At 43.0% G+C, this 19800-nt stretch overlaps 1 protein-coding gene across 3 annotated transcripts in view; it reads right to left on the reverse strand.

Moving 5' to 3' along the window:
• DNAJB12 (DnaJ heat shock protein family (Hsp40) member B12) overlaps positions 1 to 18743 on the reverse strand; it is a 45666-nt gene extending 26923 nt beyond the window's left edge. The window contains exons 1-3 of one of the 3 annotated variants that reach the window (XM_053310998.1): positions 18555 to 18743; positions 10495 to 10669; positions 3926 to 4071 (exon numbers count right to left, since the gene is read on the reverse strand). In XM_053310998.1, the coding sequence (XP_053166973.1) occupies positions 3926 to 4071; positions 10495 to 10669; positions 18555 to 18687 (454 nt within the window). In that variant the 5' untranslated portion in view covers positions 18688 to 18743. Of the gene's footprint in view, positions 1 to 3925; positions 4072 to 10494; positions 10670 to 17156; positions 17439 to 18386; positions 18450 to 18554 lie in introns of those variants that run through there. The other 2 variants (XM_053310999.1, XM_053311000.1) reach the window with 2 other exon arrangements.
• Positions 18744 to 19800: the final 1057 nt, after the last annotated feature.

Genomic DNA, 19800 nt, shown 5'->3' on the forward strand with positions numbered 1-19800 from the left:
CGACAGCTTCACACACAATGCAGATCCTGGGGTTCCCCCAGCCTGAGATATGGAGGGAACATGAAGCTGGTGCTTCAGATAACCACATATCTCAAACTGTTGAAGTAGCAGAGTTTTGGGTTTTTTTAAAAAATAAATAAATAAATTTAGTAATGTTTATTAAAGGCAGAACAATACATAGTATAATTTCACAGAATATATTTAAAAACCAAAACAAAACCTCCTACACTTTAGCTTCTTAGAGATCAGTTCTCCGTTACTGTTAAAGATGTTACCAATCCAAAATATTAACCCTTACAAATCTGAGCACTTGATGAATAACACACATCTTTCCAGATCTGAATGTAACAGGGAGGTAACACCTTCTTCATAATTTCTTTGATTGATAAAAAGTATTAATGAAGCAGCAGAGTTAAGCCAGAGGTATGTGCCCTCTGGCCAGGCCTCCCAGCAAGGTCCTGGATGCTATCCCAGCCTGCCTTGTGCTACCTCCCAGCCACTGGTCCCAATGGCAAATGGGGTGGACTTGCCTGGAATGAACTAGAAGTTAATGAAGAAGACCGTATGTTCCGCCATAATGCTCACCTGAGTGGGAGCAGCACTTCACTCGACAAGCCAATTTGAAATCTTGGTTACAACATCTAGGTTTGAGGCCCTGGGTGAACATCAGGTTTCTGCATTGGCAAGGGCTCAGACAGTCATAGGCCAGTCAGTACCACACACACACACACACACACACACACACACACACACACACACACCCTCCTAATCCCACTCCCCGTGCTAAATCACTAGCTCAGTTGAGACATGACCATATGATACATTAAACTGAAACATTCCTTGAATTTCCAAGATTCCTTGGAGGAACCTCTATAAAATTACTTCACAATGGCAGATATCCTTTAATTTTGGAAATGCAAAGCAAAAGAGAGAGAAGTTACAGAGCTCAATTTATTCTAAATCCCAACAGAACTCAGGTCAAGAAATGCTGAGCAAAGTTTCTACAAGTGTAGGGGAACAGAGGCCACCTTAAGCAATTCTATAACTATGGAAAAATACTGACACCAGATCCTAGTCACTGTTCCCAGCTCATATCTCTGTAACCAAACTTGCTCTGCTTTGCCTTGCAGTTTCATCACTAGTACAAATGGTATTTCTTTTGTCTTCTGGCATCTCTGTTTCTCAGTTTCATTCTCTCCCATTACCTCCGCGTTTCTTTCCAGAGTTCTCAGATACTTAGGACTGATTGACACTCTTATGATGAAGTAGGGCCACAATGCTGAGAATCCTGCAGCTTATAACAAACACTAAGTAGAACAGCAAATGTGATATGTGTTATAGGCTCATTTGCTGCCAACAGCCAATAAGAAAACCATAAGGACTAGATTTTTTGTTTGACTGATGACTGCTTTGTGCTTTGTTATTCGTAAGCTGCCGTGAATGCCTCCAGTCTGGAGGTGGAAAAGTAAGATATGTTATCTTATGAAATTAATACATATCCAATAGAATTCTTAGTAATCTTTAAAGCCAAGAAATAACTATATTTTCAAGAACTAAGCTATAACCACTGCAACCATTTCATTTAAAGGCTTTCAGAAGCCCTTTTAATTAGGTCTCACTTTCAGTGGCCAAGATCCAGACTAAAGTTGTGCGTGCTGGAAAATGTTTTGCATATTCAACAGGGGACGGATGATATTTGCTGATCTCCACTTCTCTCTGCAGTCCACTGTGCCACCTGAAAATCTGTTACTGAGGGCCCTGTAACCCTGGGAAACATATTTTCGGGAGGTACAACAGGCTGCAGAGGAAGAGGAGAGAATGGTGGGAATTCCCTCCCTCACTGCGCATGTGAAACATTTTTCAACATATACAACATTAGTCTGGGTGTCAGCCACCGATTAGAGTTTTGCTTTCTGGAAAAGAATTCCTTAAATGTGAGGTGTAAGAACTGCAGAACAGGTAGGCTAAACATTTAAGAAGAAATCAAGACCCAATGATGTCAGATTTGTAGCTCTTATAAAAACTGGCCATATTCTTATATAGATTTATCAAAGCTACATTGATCAATGGCTTCAAGTCATAACAGTTAAAAATGGAACTTCCCAGTATAGAGGCAGTAAACCACCGCTGGTCGGATACTGGGACAAACAGAAGGAAACAGCCATCTTTCTCAAAATCTCCAGATTTTCTAAAGGGCACTGTCAGGTGCAGAGTGCTGGACTACATCCTAACCCAGCAGAGTAATTCTTTTGTTCTTACAAGCCTACTCCAAAAAAGGAGAAGGATTTATTTGATTTTTTTTAAGAAGAGTCTGAAGGCAAACGTGTCTCACTTGTGTCTCACTGGGATGCGGTTCCACAAAGCACCAGCTGACATCAGTGGCAGAAAAATATTAACCAAGAAATCTCCAGAGAACAGTGTAGGTCTCTCTCTGCTCGCCAAAGCCAAAGGGATGCACTTTAGTGGGCATGTCGGTGCTAACACAAGGAGGGCAAATGCAGCAATGAAATGCCTTGGTTAAAAGATAAGCCCCTGGAAAATGGCCTTGTTAAAGGAGGATCAAGTGTCATCTTGCTTCATGCCCCAGTTTGGACATGTGGCCCTTAGTAAAACCTTCAGCAAATATAATAATTTAAAGTCTACAGGTGAAGAAACCTGCCTCTCAGCTCTCTGAAGAACCATTTTATGCCAGGTGCTAGCTGGTGTCTAGACAAGTGCAGATTTCATCTAATCCCAACACACAGGAGGCAGCTAAAGGGTGTGATGACCCTTTTTCTGTCCATTCAAATAGAACTAGATTTGGGACTCAAGAGGCAAAAGACCCAAATGCAGAATTTGCTGCTGCATTTTATATTCCAAATGCTAACTTTGATAAGCTGACATAAATTTCAGATAATATGATAACACACTCTACATAATGGATCCTTTCCTCCTGCACTCAGAAGACAACCTTCCAATCTGTTACTTTGAATAGTTCCAATTCTGAAATTATTATGATGGCCTGGCTTGATTCGTTCCACATTAATTGGCTCAGTTTACAAGCAAAAATAACTCTGGGTTTTAAAGCAAGTTTGAACCAAGACATCTTGATGGTTTCTAATTACAATTTGCAGCAGTAAAGAAGTTGCCAGAATCATGTAAGTTAGCGGACTAGCTTCCCCCACTCAAAACAGAGGTACAGGATTAACTCTCTCCCACCAAAATCAATGGGACTTGCAGCACAATCCTAGTAGGATTACTCTGAAATAAGTCTCACTGTATTCAATGGTGCTCACTACCTAATAAGTGTGTTTATGACAGCAACCTTAAAAGTGCCAAGTCACAGCTGGAACATCTGCTATATTATAGTTAAATGTATCCCATCATCAGACTTTCTAAAGCCTCACTAAGGCTATAGTCAGGCTCTTTTAAATGTGTATATACTTCAAATTATTGTGAGTTTCAAAAACAGTATTTGACTAATTTACTTACACAACTAAGTTGATTATTTACGTTTCCATACAAAATGGGTTTAAAGCAAAAAGGTCCCATTAGTTGGCAGCTGTAATTTCCATTTAAATAGTCTGCAACAGAGTTCAGCCTAAGTTTGCTCAGCCTTTATTCTCAAAATAGTTATGTGAACTGACGCTCCTCTATCAAGGGCAGTACTATGCTGGATCAACCTTTTCCATGCACAAGACATTTATCTGGACCATTTATGTGCAATGTGTTCTGCTCTGTATCAGCAGCTGTTTTAAGATGTGTCTGTGAGAATACCTGCACCAGATTGATGCACAGGACCAGCAAGCTAGTCTTGCCAATATTTAAATGTAATAAAAACACTCCCCCGGCTCCAACACAGACAGACAGAGACATCCCATCAATCTCTAATGAATCACTTTCATGTTATGATGCAATGGTTTGCGAAACAAAAACTATGCTTTACCTTTAAAGGCCTCCGTAGCACCAGGTGCATGATTCTTGTCAGGATGAAATTTCAGTGCTAGTTTCCGGTAAGCCTTTTTCAGGTCCTCATCAGAGGCATCTCTGCTTACACCCAGAATTTCATAATAGTCTTTACATTGCTTTACCCTAAAAGTTAAAGAGATGAGTGGACAGCACCTGTTAATTTGAGATAAACATGCTACAAGCCTTCAAGCAGCTTCACGCTCTCACTCTCTCTCTCCTACTGGACATTAAAACTTAATACTGCCCTCTCATTTTACTTCCTTACTGGGATCAAAAAGTATTCACTGATGCTATATATTTAAGTGGGGCACCAATTCAGATTTTTTTGTGTCAGAGATTATTTCCTAGCTTTATCTATTTATTTGATTTACATACCCCACCTCCAAAAATGGCTCAAGGCAGGTTACAACAAATAAAAACAATTAAAATCAATTAACAATTAAAATAAAAACTAAATTAAAAACATTAACATTAAAATCACTTAAAACCATAAATCTAATTAAAAGCCTGGGTGAATAAATATGTCTTCAGACACTTTAAAAGTTGCCAGAGATGGGGAGGCTCTTATTCCAACAGGGAGCGCATTCCAAAGTCCAGGGGCAGCAACAGAGAAGGCCCGTTCCCGAGTAGCCGCCAAATGAGTTGGCAGCAACTGCAGGCGAACCTCTCTAGATCAGTGTTTCTCAACCACCGGTCCCTGGACCGCTGCCGGTCCCCGAAGGGTTGAGTGCCGGTCCCTGACTGGGAGTCAAACCCCCCCCCCAACTGAAATCAAGGCACTCACTTACTCAATTTTGCACATGGCACGGAAGAGGGAGAGTATCACGGAGGCATGGGACCCTTCTTGTGCCTTGCCTCCACGTGCTGCTGAGATCTTCCTACAGCTATCTTATTCCCTATCTTTACAGCTTCAAACTGTATGCGATGCGGGGGCATGGAGGAAAAAGTATGGCAGTGGGCGCCACTTGAAGGGCTGCTGGTTCTTGCATGCTCATTGTTTGCAGCCAAAGGTTGGTTGATTAAAACCCAGCTGCCTGTTGTGGTCGAGGCGCCTTGAGAGGGAACGCTGTTTCCCTCTTGCATCAGTGGGGCTTGCTTGTATGTTGTTTTCATTGGCCCCATGTAGCTTTTGAATTTTTCTAATGGCCCAACATCCCCTCTTCATTGAGTAATCACAAGCACCTCCACTCCAGACATACTGGAGACAAATTTGTTCACCCAGGCTTTTAGATTCAGGGGTTCTCAACCTTGGGTACCCAGACGCTGGTGGACTTCTACTCCCATAATCCCCAGCCATAATGGCCAAATGCCATTGTTGTTGGGGGTTATGGGAGTTTAACTGAGGGACCCAAGGTTAAGAACCCCTAATATTCCATGTTTGCAAAAGATTCCAAATTTAATTATTTTAATGCTTATATTATTTTCATTCTAAACTGCCCAGAGATGCAAGTTTTGGGCAGTATAGAAGTCTGATAGACAGACAGACAGACAGACTTGAAACCCCTTTACTAACTGCTGGTCCGGGAAACTGCGCATGAAGAATGTAGCGGTCCTTGAAACTCTGCACGAAGAATTTAGCGGTCCTTGACTCCAAAAAGTTTGAGAAACACTGCTCTAGATGATCTAAACAGGCGGTGGTTACAATTTGGCACTCACCTGCACCAAGCTACATTTGCCCCCCTGCATTATCTTGCTTTGGATACAACTAAGGGTTGTATCCAAGCACCACTGAAATCAATGATTAACTTTCATAGTAATAGCAGTAGCCATGAAACAAGTTGGTCCATGACTAATTTCAGTATTCCCTTGTCCCACTCTTGAATGATCCGGCTTCTCATCCTCTCAAATTGACGAATAGACACGTCTCAATATTACTTTATGCTGATGACATTGTCCTTCTTTCACAAACTAAAGTAAGGCTAAGTCAGGCCTTTGCATCTTGGAGTCCTTATACTGTAAAGGAGGCTTTGGAGATAAATTACTCTAAAACGAAAGTCCTGGTGTTCACAAAATGTCCAAGGTATTTTAAATGGTCTATAAACTGGCATAGGATCAAGCAGTTGAAGGTGTTCAAATACCTCAGGGTGGTTTTTCACTCCAACGGGAATCACAAAGCTCATCTTAATTATGTCTCTCATAATGTGCAGCAGGCGGCAAATGCGACTAAATCTTTTCATTTTTCAAGGGGTGCCCTCTTTGTCCCAGCAGCCATTAAACTTTTCATGGCTAAGGTTTATCACCAGCTTCTTTACGGCACACAAATTGGCCCTTATGATAACTCGACGTCTTTGGAAGTAGTCCAGACAAAATTTCTAAGGGCCATCTTCCAAGAGCCTGGTGGTGTTACTAATGCTGCTCTCCAAAGAGGGGCTGGAGTTACCACCTTAAAGATGAAAATTTGGCTTTGTATAATTAAATTATGGTTGAAATTGTTCTTCCCCACTGGACTTGCTCCTTTAGTACTAACGGATAATTTCACATCTTACTCTACCTTGTGAGCCACACATCCCACTGGCAGCCAATCCTTTAGCAGGCAAGCACCCAGAATCTTTGCCCTGTGTGTATGCAGACTGCTGCTATGTTTCCACATTAATTGACTTGGGAACTAATCCAACAACAGCACTGGGAAAGGACTAGAACAGAGCATCTGACAGTCCTTCCTAAAACCATCCACCAGGGAAGAAACTGCTATAGCCAGAAACTATATATATATATAGCCAGAAACTATATATATATATATATATATATATATATATATATATATATATATATATAAACATTTCTGTTTGGGTGGCTACAAAGATTAAAACCTCTGCTGCTGGGAAGAAAGTTCCTCTTGTTCTATCAGTTGCAAGTTCCTTAGGCACCATAACCTGGAAATCTCTTGGGCCTTCCCAATAACGATTTAGGGGACAACTGCCCATTCCCTGCTCCTGATGCTAATCGCCCCCCTCCATGTACTGCAACACAGCAGCTCTACTAGTCTTAAAGCAGTAATTTCAAGATGTGGAGCAGGGCCCCCTAGGGAGCAGCAGCAGTCGTTGCCTTGATCAGGATTGGAAAGGCTGCACTCTCCTAATATTCAGGCACCTGTAAAACAATCATTCCTATCCACTAATTTTTTATGGGCACAAGAGTCCTGTTACACACTATAGGTGGGTTCAGACATCACATGGAACCAGGGTTTATTTTAATTAAGGTGTATATAACAAACCTGCATTGGCACAACAGTTGATCATCAAGTCTTGGTTTGTTTTGCCATATTGTGGTTTGCTTGGATCCTACCTCTTCTCCTTACCTTCCATGATCTAGGCTTGCCTCTCTCTCTACACGAGAGCAGAGCTACTGAAACAAACTAAGCTACTGAAACAAACTAAGATTAAACCACAACTGTAGGTTCGGACATCACACTAGACCAAACAAACCAGTTTCAAACCCTGGGTTCAGATCATCCTCTTTCTTTGAAATGGAGTAAGCAGATCTACATGCCCGTTCCTTTATGCATGCCAGCATGCTCACTCCATTGGAATGAATGGGGCAGCCTACATACACAAGAGCACCATGCTGAATTCTGGGTCAGGGCAAGCATGTTATAAAACAGGATGTGTTACTTTCCAACAAAACATGCAGTTTAAAGTCAGACTCCACATATTTCAACTATACTAGAAGCTGTAGGAAAGCAAGCTATGTGGATTAAGTATGAAAGGATTTCATTTTCATGGGTACAAAGTCTCAGTGTCATTATGAGAACACAGTGAGTAGAATCCTGCATATCAGAGCTTTTCTGAATCAACCCAGGGAAAACGTTGCCCCCAAGTGACAAAAGTCTGCATTACACTAGAAGATAGATAATTTAGGAAACTGCTCAACACTTACCATTCTAAACACTCACAGTTAACTCTGAAAATCCAGATCTGCAAATGGACTTTACTGAGTGGGGGGTTTTGTGTGGGGGTTTTTTTTTGGGGGGGGGGAGAACAAGGGTAATAGGTTTCACAGGAAGAAATAGCCTTTCTCTCAGCCTTAAAGTAGAGTGAAGGGACTACTTTTAAAAGTATATATATGAAGGTTTCCATTCATAAGGAACAAAAGCTTAACCCAGACCAAGTCTGAGAGCATATGCTGCAACTCATACAATCCAACTCATGAAGCTAACTGAGTCTGTCTCTGAGCATTGCCTAAATAAGAAACTGCCTGGAATTCATATGTAAACCAAAGTTCTTTGGGAGAAGAGTGGCAGGGATGGGATTAGTTTCTTGAAAAAGCAAGTAAGCAGATCCTTACCTGCTCCTCTGCCGCCCCACTGCTTTTCCGGGCACGGTAGCCACTTTCCAAAATGCTGCATGCGGCTGCAGCACTGCTCTCAGCAGCCTGTGCGCGGCATCGGCACACACAGGCTGCTGGGAGCAGCGCTTGAGCCTCACACAGCCTTTTGAAAAGCAGGCGCTGTGCCCGGAAAAGTGGTGGGGTGGCAGAGGAGCAGGTAAGGATCTGCTTACCTGCTTTTTCAAGGAACTGATCCCCGCCCCACCTGCAACTGCCCAAGCCAGTTTGGGAGCATCCTTAAAGGGCAGGATTCAACTATAATAAATAAAAGAACAAAATGAGGTCTATGATTAATTTTTTAAAAAGCATTAATCCCACAAACAAAGAATAAAAACCACATCTATCCAACCACTAGATCCTAGCACAAGCCTACTTCAAGTCTAGTTGTAAGGTTAACAAATGGGGATATGCTGTATTTAAATATCTGACATAAAGAGGGAAGAGAATATTTACAGGAGACTCACCGAATGTGCAGGAACCTAAAATTTACAAGACCACTACTGTAAATTTTAGATTAGTGTATATTATCAATCCACAGAGGCTGAGCAGAATTTATCCAGCTAGTAAGGTCTATTGCTGGAAATGTGGGAAGAGTATGGCAGGTTTTCTCCACTTGTGGTGGGATTGCCCCCCAAATCAGAAATGGTGGGTAGAAGTTCAGGAAAATGTTAATAGAACGACAAGTTATGTCCTTGATATGGGTCCTAAGATTATGATATTAGAACTCGTAAACCATGTCCCAGGAAACATACAGGGCTAATTGCCAACTTGCTTATGGTGACTAAATTGGTAATTGTAAAAAAATTGGAAATCTGATAAGCAGCCCACCTGTAAAGAGTGGATCAATAAAGTGTAGCAAATAGCATGATTGATGAAGCTGACAGAAATTGTAAGGCTGAAGGATGGAAGGCTGACCAAACCAACTTTTATAGAGTTCTGAAAAGTGTGTGTGTGTGTGTGTGTGTGTGTGTGTGTGTGTATGAGATTATTATCCATCCACTCACAGTGCAGAGATATAATGTTTCAATTGTTTTGCTATGAATGAGTGCAAAATCTTATTAAATATGTTTCCTCCCTTTTTCTTCCGTCTAATGAAAGTCTGAGTGCACTAAAGTAAAGAGAATTGGACTAATTCAGTTAATACTTTGATATTTGTTTTATGAATTCATGATGTTTGTGCTGATTGTAATTAGAGATATTGTTGGGCACTTTTTAAAAAAATTTTTGTAAACAAGTTACAAACACACAAATGAAGAATCTTGTATAGATCACAGTGAGCAAGGAGTTGCAAAGATGAGGGAACTTACTCACAGAGAATGCCCTGCTGTTAAGACTATGCAGTCATGTCTGCCCAACAGGCATGTTGGTGCTGACTTGCCCTGTGTCAGGAATTGTCAAAAAGAGTTCCACAATGGCAGCAGGAGCCTCTGACAGTTGGAATTAATCCCCACTGTTGTTCCAGAACTCTGGCAGAGTCCCAATAAGTCTATCAGACCATCTCGCCCCACCTGCCTCTCCTCCTCCTGGACACTCAGGGTCCTAGAAGAAAAGCTGTTCTACTAGGTGCCTGTGCAGCCCAGCTGCTTCAGAGATAACCTTGGCACTGAGGCACCTAAAGGGAGAAAAAGTCCCTTTTCTATTCCAGTCTCTTGCTAGTTCTGTGCTTCCTCACTATTTCAGTGCTAGTTCAGTCTGTTCCCTCCCCAGGGTTCTAGGTAAAAGAGGGGGAGAGGGCAAGGGGAGATTGGGGACAAGGTGTCTGACAGACACGTTGGAGTTCCGACCAATTCCAATCCAACAGAGACATCACAATAGTTGGGGAAGCAACATTTTGGGCCACGTACAGGCCTACCTGCTATGGATCACCTCCTCCCATCTGGGGTCATCAGAGACACATGCATCCCAGTGGGCTGTTTCTAAGTCATGTGGAGGGGTATAATATACAATTATAATAATAAACTCTCCTAATGGTGGAAACTGCACAGCCTTCAGTATGAGCAGCCCAGCTACTCTTAAAACTCACATACAACCATGTGATTTTAAAAGTATACAGGCTATAACACTTGTGTTACCCTCCACTACTATACTGCTACTGTTCAACATGAGGTAGAAGCTGCATCCTACGTTTATTTCCCAGCTCCAAGTGCGACCTCAAAAATTACTCATAAATTCTAAGTTCAGCAATTTAGCAGACACTCAAAGTGTGAACGAAGCACCTACCTCTTAACGGCATCTACCTGATCCTGAGTATAACCTTTAGTAGTATCTCCACCTGCCTCACCATTGGCTGAAGGGAAGTCACCACTCATTTTCCTAAGGTTGGGGTTTGTGGATTCCTTGGGCTGGGAATGGTCATTGGATGACTGTTCACTCTTGGTGAGGGAGTCAAGTAGCACTACAAGAAAGAAAACAAAGTGTTGAGTCAATTCAGAAACAGAAAATTAAAGCTGCATCATTCTGCCAAGATTTTCACTTGCATTACATCACCATCACTGAGGAGTGACAAGGAACAGGTCTATAAAAGTATGCATGATGTGGAGAGATGCACACATCACACTAGAACCAGAGGTCATCCAATGAAAATGATTGCCAAGAAATGTAGGACCAACAAAAGGAAGTACTTTTTCACACAGTGCAAAATTAATCTAAGGAATTCTCTTCCATGGGATGTGGTGATGGCCACTAGATTAGAAGGCTTTAGAAGTGGCTTAGACAAATTTATGGAGGACACATCTATCAATGATTACAAGTCTGGTGGCTATAGGTCATCTCCAGCTTCAGAGGCAAGATGCAGGGGAACAAAAGCAGGAGAGAGGGCAAGCCTTGAGCCCCTGCCTGTGGGTTTCTGGGAGGCATCCGGTGGGCCACTGTGTGAAACGGGAGACCTCGGGCCTGATCCAGCAGGGCTGTTCTTATGTTTTTATTCCATGCCAGCAAATCAATCATCCACTAAACCTTGAATTTGTCCACAGATTTATTCTTGATTAGAGGCTAAAAGACAAGATGGAAATTAGAAAATGAGCCCCATATTAATCAGGAACTCTTACACTGCAGACATTACTTGTAGTTGTGTGTATTTACTGCAGGGAGTGACTAAGTTAAGGTGCAAGGAAAGCTATGGGCAGAATTTTCCTGCAAGATTACCTGTTCAACAAGAAAATACAACTATAAAACTTAGAGTTTTTGCAGTGCTTGCATTAGAACCCAAGGTTTGGTTAACAATGCAGGATATGTATCCATTTGTTTTATCTTCTTGAAACCAGGATAGCCTCCAGCAATTAAAACAATATGTTAAATCATTACAAATCAAGCCAAAATCTAAAGCAGAATCACCACCCTGTATTAACACCACTGGCAAGATCCTCAAACTATTACTCCTATAAGAAGCTGACATGTTCCGTATAGCAACGCTTGATTCACCATCACTTAACTTTAAAAGAAAGAAAAAACCCTCTTTAATTTGCTTCTGCTTTAGTTCAAACCACATTCTGAACACTTTTCAAATCCAGTTATTTTTAAATGAAGACATGATCCATCCAGGATGAAACTCTTGTAAATCCCCTTGGGAAAGAGAGCTAAGCATGTGTTTAACTTCCCTATTTAAAATAAATGAGACTAAAAAATAATTACATTTTAATTGTAAATCACCCAGTGATGCAAGTTTTGGGTGGTACAGAAATATTTCTAAATAAATAAATAAATATTCTTGATTACTTATGAAACATTTAAGCCTGATTTTAAAAAAACAATTTTTATCCACTTCTTGGCAGAGTGGGTTTTTTTTTTGTCTTTTTTGCCTCACATGATCACAGATAAAGCATCCCGGCCAAAGCAATTGGTAGGAGAGAAAAGCCGCACTTCTTTAGCTCCACAAGTACCTCTTCACCACTCCTTTTAAAATACCAAGTAGTTGTCAGTGGATACAGACACAATATTTTTTTTCATTTTTACATTCTAGATTAATTCAGTCAAAACAACCAACATCTTCTCTTTCTATATGCACAGTCACTAGAAATCAATGGAATCATCACTCTATAAAGATAGACAGCAGGGGTGGTGATGGAGGAGCATGGAATAAACCAGTGCTAGGCAACCTTGGCTCTTTCCAGCCATTGTTGAACTACAATTCCCATAATCCCCAGCCACAATGTATTGGAGCTGGGGATGATGGGAGTTGTAGTTTAACAATGGCTGGAGAGCAGGCCTGCTCAACTTAGGCCCCCCAGCTGTTTATGAACTACAGTTCCCATAATCCCCAGCCACAGTGGCCAATAGCCAGGGATTATGGGGATTGTAGGCCAACATCTGCAGGAGGGCTGATGTTGAGCAGCCCTGCTGGAGAGCCAAGGTTGCCTCCCCCAGAATAAACCCTTTAACCATCCTAGCACATGTTCTAAGGAATAATTTAAGAAACCCAACCTATGGAGAGATCTTTAAACACAGGCTCACAGAAAGTTTCCCAACCTCCAAAGATCTTGCCCCAAATGCAAACAATCAGTAATCTGATAAGGCAGCTAAGAAACACTATGCAAACGATGCCACTTAAGAGATAGTGTGTGAAGAAGCTGCAGGTGAAGAGAGAGGTACACAGGAACAGGTCACTGCCATATACTGAGTCAGACCATTGGTCTATCTAGCTTGGTATTGTCTTCACAGACTGGCAGCAGCTTCTCCAAGGTTGCAGGCAGGAATCTCTCTCAGCCCTATCTTGGAGAAGCCAGGGAGGGAACTTGAAACCACCTGCTCTTCCCAGAGCGGTAAAGGTAAAGTGTGCCATCGAGTGAGTTGGTGTCAACTCCTAGGGACCATGGAGCCCTGTGGTTGTCTTTGGCAGAATACAGGAGGGGTTTACCACTGCCATCTCCCGCGCAGTATGAGATGATGCTTTTCAGCATCTTCCTATATCGTTGCTGCCCAATATAGGTGTTTCCCAGGGAGGATTCGAACCAGCAACCTCTGGCTTGCTAGTCAAGCATTTCCCCCCTGCGCGACTTAAGGTGACCTCCTTAAGGTACATTAAGGAGGAACATTAAGAAAGAGAATGAGGACAACGTGCTGCAGACACCATCTAACATAGCAACAGGATGTTACTACTAACATAGTAACAGGCTCTGCTACAGCCTCCTCCGGTCCTAAGCCCAAGGGAAGCAGTGGTGGGAAGCAGTCTCTGGGTTCGAACTCCCACTCAGAATAAACAAACTGGACTGTTAACCATCAAACTGGCCCAAAGGATTGTGACAGCAGCTTGATGTGCAAACTTTAGTAGGTGATAAGGTTTCATGCTCATTCTGTGAAAAACCCTCCCTGCTGACTTCTGTACATCAGACTGATGCTAAAGGCAAAAGAGCAGGATAGGCTGTTTTATTCTGGTCAGCTGGCACTCCTACACCACTGTTGAAACAGATGTATTTATTGCAGCTTGAAAGAGTGGTAGAGAAATATGTGTAGTTGAAATATTTTTCCAGCTTGAGGGGAGAAAGCAAACAAAGGCCTCATTGCAGGCCTCAGCAACAGTTCTTTGGCTCTAGAAGCCAGCCCTGGCTGCCCCCTGCTGCACTGGGCGGGGGGGGGGGGGGCAGAGGCAGTCTACTGTTTGCCTCCAGCAATGCCTTTCACTTCATGACTGGTGAGGGGAGGACCCCCTGCCTTGCTAGCTCACTCTTAATAATAGAGGCAAACCTCATTATACACAGAAGCACTATCTGCAGTTTTACATATCCGCGGATGTCAAATAGTCACCCGGCCTCCTTATCCATGGATATGAAAGGGTTAAAAACCATGTCTCGGCTGTTCTTGGAAGGCCGGAAATGGCCGTGGAGGTCATTTCCAGCTGCCATTTTGTCCACAGGAGCCATTTCATGGCTCATTTTGTAAAGAAAAACTGGAAAAATGTGACTTTTGGGGACCATTTGGGAGGCATTGCTGGACACCAGGAGACACACAGAGCACAGTAGAGCACTTTATTTGGCCCATTTTCACTTTTTTGGTGGTTGAGGGTGGGGTCTGAGTCCAGGAACCTAACCCCAGTGATCCCATAAGACTCAATGCCTCATTATCTGCGGTTTCATTACTGACAGTAATCTGTGGGAATGGAATCCCCACTGATGAGATCCACCTGTAATCACTTTATTTATTGGTTCTGCCATAACAATTATCCCCTGGCCAGCTCACACAGTAAAATAGAACACCACATTAAAACAAAAAACAGTCTACAATAAAATACAGCTCAAAATACCCTACCTGTCAATTTCTGTACATCAAGCTGCGGTTAGAGGGAGCTCACTCTTCCTCCTGGTTGCATCCATCGGGCAGGTGACAGACAAATGCAACCAGGAGAAGCAGCAAGCAAGCAGGGCAGGTGCTCCCTTCTCTTCCTGGCTGTGTTTTTGGCTCAAGCAAGTGATGAACTGAAACAACCAGGAGGAGGAGAGAGCAACCCATCCTGCCTTGCTTGCTCAATCCTTTCCCTGGTCATGTCCGTCCACCAGCTGCCTGAACCAAGATGTATGCAACCAGGAAAAAGAGGGACCCCCCCTTCCCAACTTGCTCGCTTCCTCTTCCTGGTTGTGTCCATCCATTGCCTGCTTCAGGTGCATGCTTGAATTTCCAGGTGCAGTGGCAAGTTGGTGCCTAGCATTTGTCAAGCCCTGGTCAAGGGCATGAATAAAAAGGCAGTCAGAAGACCATTACTCATACATTAAGTTCTCACTTTCAGTTATGATCACAGCATGTGACCTCTCAAACTTTACAATGTTAGCCTCCCCTCCCCTTGGATCAGTACTGCCACACTCTATCCTTGGCATGGAAAGAAACGTCTTTCTACACTACTGAATAAGCACAGATTTTAAGCGAGATCTAATGTAGGGGTTCACATCTTACATAAAGAAAAAAGGGGCACAAACTAATGGATGGATACAACAGTTGGTTTGGCCAGCATTCACAAGAGGGCCATTGTGTAGCCTCCCTCACGTTTAAATCCACAGTCAGTCATTCACTTGGTGGCTCTAGGGAAGCCACTACCTCTTTGCCAGAGTTCTGCCTCTGCAAAATGGGACTAAAAAGGACTAGCGTTACAGGGTAATTCTGCGGGCGATGGTGATGAACACTGTACAGGATTACATGCCTCAGGAAGGCGCTTCACAGTTTCAAAGACCAATTAAGCACCTACTGCAAGCATGTGTGATGCAAGCAACAGCACAAACTGATCTGCCACTCTCTGCCCTGTGTGTTCTCTTTGGCCTGCCAGAGATTTCAGAACTGGTCTTGTTCATTCAGAACAACATATATTATTTAATTTATAGAAACATTTAATATACTGCCCACTCAGAAGACTCCGAGCAGTGCACAAAAACATGCAAACAAGGCAACATTAAAAATTACATTCTAAATTAAAAACTAAAGTAACTAACAAAAAACAAATAAGTAAACTACAGGGCAAAAGCCTGGTGAAAAAGAAACGTCTTCAATAGAGATTTGAAGATCAGTAAGGAAGGGGCTAAATGAATCTGAAGGGGAAGAGAGTTCCAAAGAAGTGGGGCAGCAACTGAAAAGGCCCTTTCGCAGGTCCTAGAGCCCTGAACCTCTCGGAACTCAGGGACCGGCAAAAGGGCCATCTGAGATGATCTAACCGGATGGGATGTAACAGGATGTAATTCTCTTTACACTACAGAAAACAGAAAAGACACCTGATCACAGCCTTCATTTCACTTTGTTCCTGTCATATCAAGTCATTTTCAAGTAAGGAGAAATGTTAACCATCAATTGTACATGTTCCAGGGTGCAAACAGAAAACACAGATGAAGTGGACAGACTTCAAAACAGCACATTCCTCAGCTTAGGACTTCAAGACACTTACCCCACTGAAATCCAAATGATTTTCATGGGATATTACTTTTCTCATGGCCTCCCCAAATTTCACAAAATTCCTAGAAAGAAAGCACTACCTGTAGGAAATGGCATGAAGACCATTTGTAGAGTGCCAAATCGATCATCACATACACATGTATCACTCCATACATGTACACGGGGAAAAACACATGGGCCATGTCTTTGCAGTTTGTGTACGCCACAAGTACACACAGCAAAATCTACAAATGCACAATAACAGTACAGGCAGTCAAGAATTGTTCAGATCTAAGCTGAGTGCAGGAGCACTTCTCATTAAAGCTTCTGCCAGCTGTGAAATGTGCCCCCCCCCCCGCTTTGGTGACTGTTTGAGGAGGGAGGAAGCACTGAGAACAGGGGAGAAAACATTTGTCCATTTAGAGTTAAGGCAGGAAGCCCATCAAGACATCACCACATAACCAAATCTGATTGGCTACATGGCATCACCATTGATAGGGAACACATTCCAGGAAGTAGCACCATGGGTTGTGGGGGTGGGGCCTAAGAAGCTGACAAAACACAATTTGAAAGCAACACTGAAAAGGGTGAGTAAGAGAAAGCCCAGAGTCTCCACCTGTATGCCAAAAAATATTCACAAATAAACATTTAGCATTCTGGTTATAACTACTTGTAATATCACTATTATTCTTGGCTGAGATTTTCCAATATCATCTTGATCTTGCTTCTCTTTCTTTCAAAGATATTTAGCAAAGTTAAATTCTTTTTTTCAGTCACAAAGCTCTGCTATTCAAAAATAAAAGACTAATGAGAAAGCACTAGGTGAAAGTCTTTCTCCTCTCTAGCACGGCACAGACCTGAGGCCAAACAACCACACTTGAGTTTATAGACATCTTTTCACAGCAACTATTTAAATTAGCAATTCTGCTTCAGGTTATAACCTTTTTGCCCTAGAGGTTCTATGCTTTTTAACAGTTTGACAGGTAGCAATTCAATAGGCACAACTTTCTCCAGAAAGGAAAGAATAGGAAGTGTCTCACCTTTTACATTTCTACCTATTATACAACTTCCAGAGAGAGCCAGACAAATTCCATGTCACTAGACAGCGTTCAACTCCTCCTCACCCTGCACTAAGGAAAAACATACAGCAAGAGTGGTGGAATCAGGCAGTGTGAGGAAAGCAGAGTGTGTAATTCCTAGAGGGGTGGGAGAGGAAAGGGCTGGCAGAAAAGGCTTCATGTTTTGGGGTAATGGAGAGGGCTCCTACGCTGTGACTAAGAGAATACAGGGATGCTTGTAAGCAAGGAGACAAAAATAACAGTGCCCTGAAAAGATGCTGGCAAAGCACAACACAAGCATTGATGGCAAAAAAGAGGACAGGGCAGATAATCATAATCATAGGCAGAGGCTGTGCTGTAATCTTGGGGTTGAAACTAGATAAGTTGCTTGGAGACAAAGATCAAAGACCCTCAAAGATCAGATGAAGGAATGGACAATTAGGCCAAGCACTGAGAGAGGATGTAACAACCCATGTACTTAAGAACTGCTTTGCTGGATCTGATCAAAGACCATCTCATTCAGCATCCTTCCTGAGTCCAACCATCGCTACAGTTGTCCCTGGACAACCCACAAGAAAGGCATGAAAGCAATAGCCTTTCCTCACTGTCCATCTCCAGCAACTGGTATTCAGAGGTATACTGCCTCAGGACATAGAGGCTCCATTTGACTGTCATGTTGAATGACTGCTGATTTCAACATTTTAAAGGGACAGTAAGCATTCAAAGGGGGAGAGCTTAAAGCCCTGCAGCTGAAGGCAGGAAACCACTAGAGAGATAAGGGTGAGGGGCTGGCTTTAGGGGAAGAGTTGGGAGGCAGCAGAGCAGTTGAGTCACACATCACCACCACTGGAGAGCCCAAAACTGAGGCCTGTAGAAGAGATCAGGCAAGTCATTCACATTCGGAAAGAAAAGCCTAAACGTGGTCATTATGGGGAGGAGACAACTGGAGAAGGGGGGTTTCAATAGCTTGGTCGTGGGCGACTCTGGGAGTCTCTGCTACGGGAGATTGGGGGGCTATTTCTCTGTGGATGTGTGATTGCCCCCTTCACACAGAGTGCAATGGCTTCTGGGAGTTGTAGTCTCTTCAGCGCAGCTGGCTGAGGATTACTAGCTCACTCTTCTAATCCGGAACGTGCTTCTAGTTTCCTCAGTCGGGATTCCCATTATTTCCCACGCCTCCAACGGAGACTTTTCCAATAACTCGCTTCTTACCCTGTATTACCCCTTCGCAGCAGCTCAGCTAAGAACTTCGAGTCCCATGGTGCCTTGCGTCATTACAGTTCCTGCGCAGGCGCAAAACAGGTGAGAGGTCAGGCAGGCCTCCACGGGCCCCGGCCTCCAGCTCCCCTAAGTCCACCCCCCTCCCCGAGTCCAGCTCACCGCGGACCCGCTGAGACGGGTAGAGGCGCTGCGCCTTCTCCAGGAAGCGACGCGCCTTTTCGGTCTGGTGGGCCTTTATGGCGGCCACCGCGATCGCGATACAGCGCTCCGCCTCATCCCTGTTGGATTCCATGGTCGCGGCGGCGATGGAAGGCGCCGGCGCACAATGATTCCGTCAGCCAACGATTGCGTAGCGGCCTCTGCCGGAATCTCGCTAATTGTGCGAGCTATCGACGTTACCGAACTGTGCGGGTTAGCCGAGATATTTAGTGTCGTATTGCCTGGAATAGTTGGGCATCTCTCCGTTAACTAGATGTGATCCTTCCTGTGATATTGTGAAGGCGGGTGCATCTAGCATTGAGGTAGCAAAGAGAGCTGCTGTTTCTAAACTTAAGCGTGAATTCGTAGGGTAGGGTAGGGTGGGTGGAATCAAAGGAAACCCGACAACACAGCCTTCATCGGGATATGTGAAATCCTCTGGTATTTGCCCTTTCCCCCTACATTGCAAATGCTATATATGATCAAGTTTTATTTCAGTATATTTTTAACATTCATGTACATTGTTTACGATGTATTTTGTGATAAATAAAGGTATGCTTGTGTGTGTGTGTTTAGTTTGCTAATGTTTGTTTATATATTTTAACATGGGTTCCCTAATTCTTACTGAACTTCCACCGAAACATACTCTTTTCTCATCAATATCATCTTTCCTCTCAACCTCCCAAAATGTGAGGAGTTGCTCTTCAAACTTTCCCTCTTTCAGCACCCCTGTTTTAACATACAGCTGGTTTGGGAGAAGGTTTAGCAAAATACACTGGGCTTCCTCTTGAAGGGTTACCATGTTAAAGCTTCCCAAATTCGGGTGGCCTAATTTGCATATTGCAACGAATCTGCACTTTATTTATTTATTTATTTGACAGATTTGTATACTTTCTGCTCCTTCTTTGTCCTCCCATGTGATCAGATCCAGAGTAAAATCTGGGCAATCTGGGTAGTGCATTTGAAATCCGTGTAAATCTGGGTGGAATTTAGCAGATGAGTGGAGGAGCCAAATTCCGGGGGACATGGCAACCCTATCCTCTTGCTTTCTTTTCTACAGCAATAAACCTTCATAAAATTGTTCCCATTTTTTAGGAGAAAAAACTCCTCTTTCTCTGTAAATCCAAACATGCAGAATCATCAAAAAATCCTGCAACACTTGGTATAATTTAAAAGTATAAAATTGCAAAGGAGCAAGTATTCATTT

This window comes from Hemicordylus capensis, chromosome 3, assembly GCF_027244095.1.
Source record: "Hemicordylus capensis ecotype Gifberg chromosome 3, rHemCap1.1.pri, whole genome shotgun sequence".
In the NCBI taxonomy this organism is placed as follows: Eukaryota; Metazoa; Chordata; class Lepidosauria; order Squamata; family Cordylidae; genus Hemicordylus; species Hemicordylus capensis.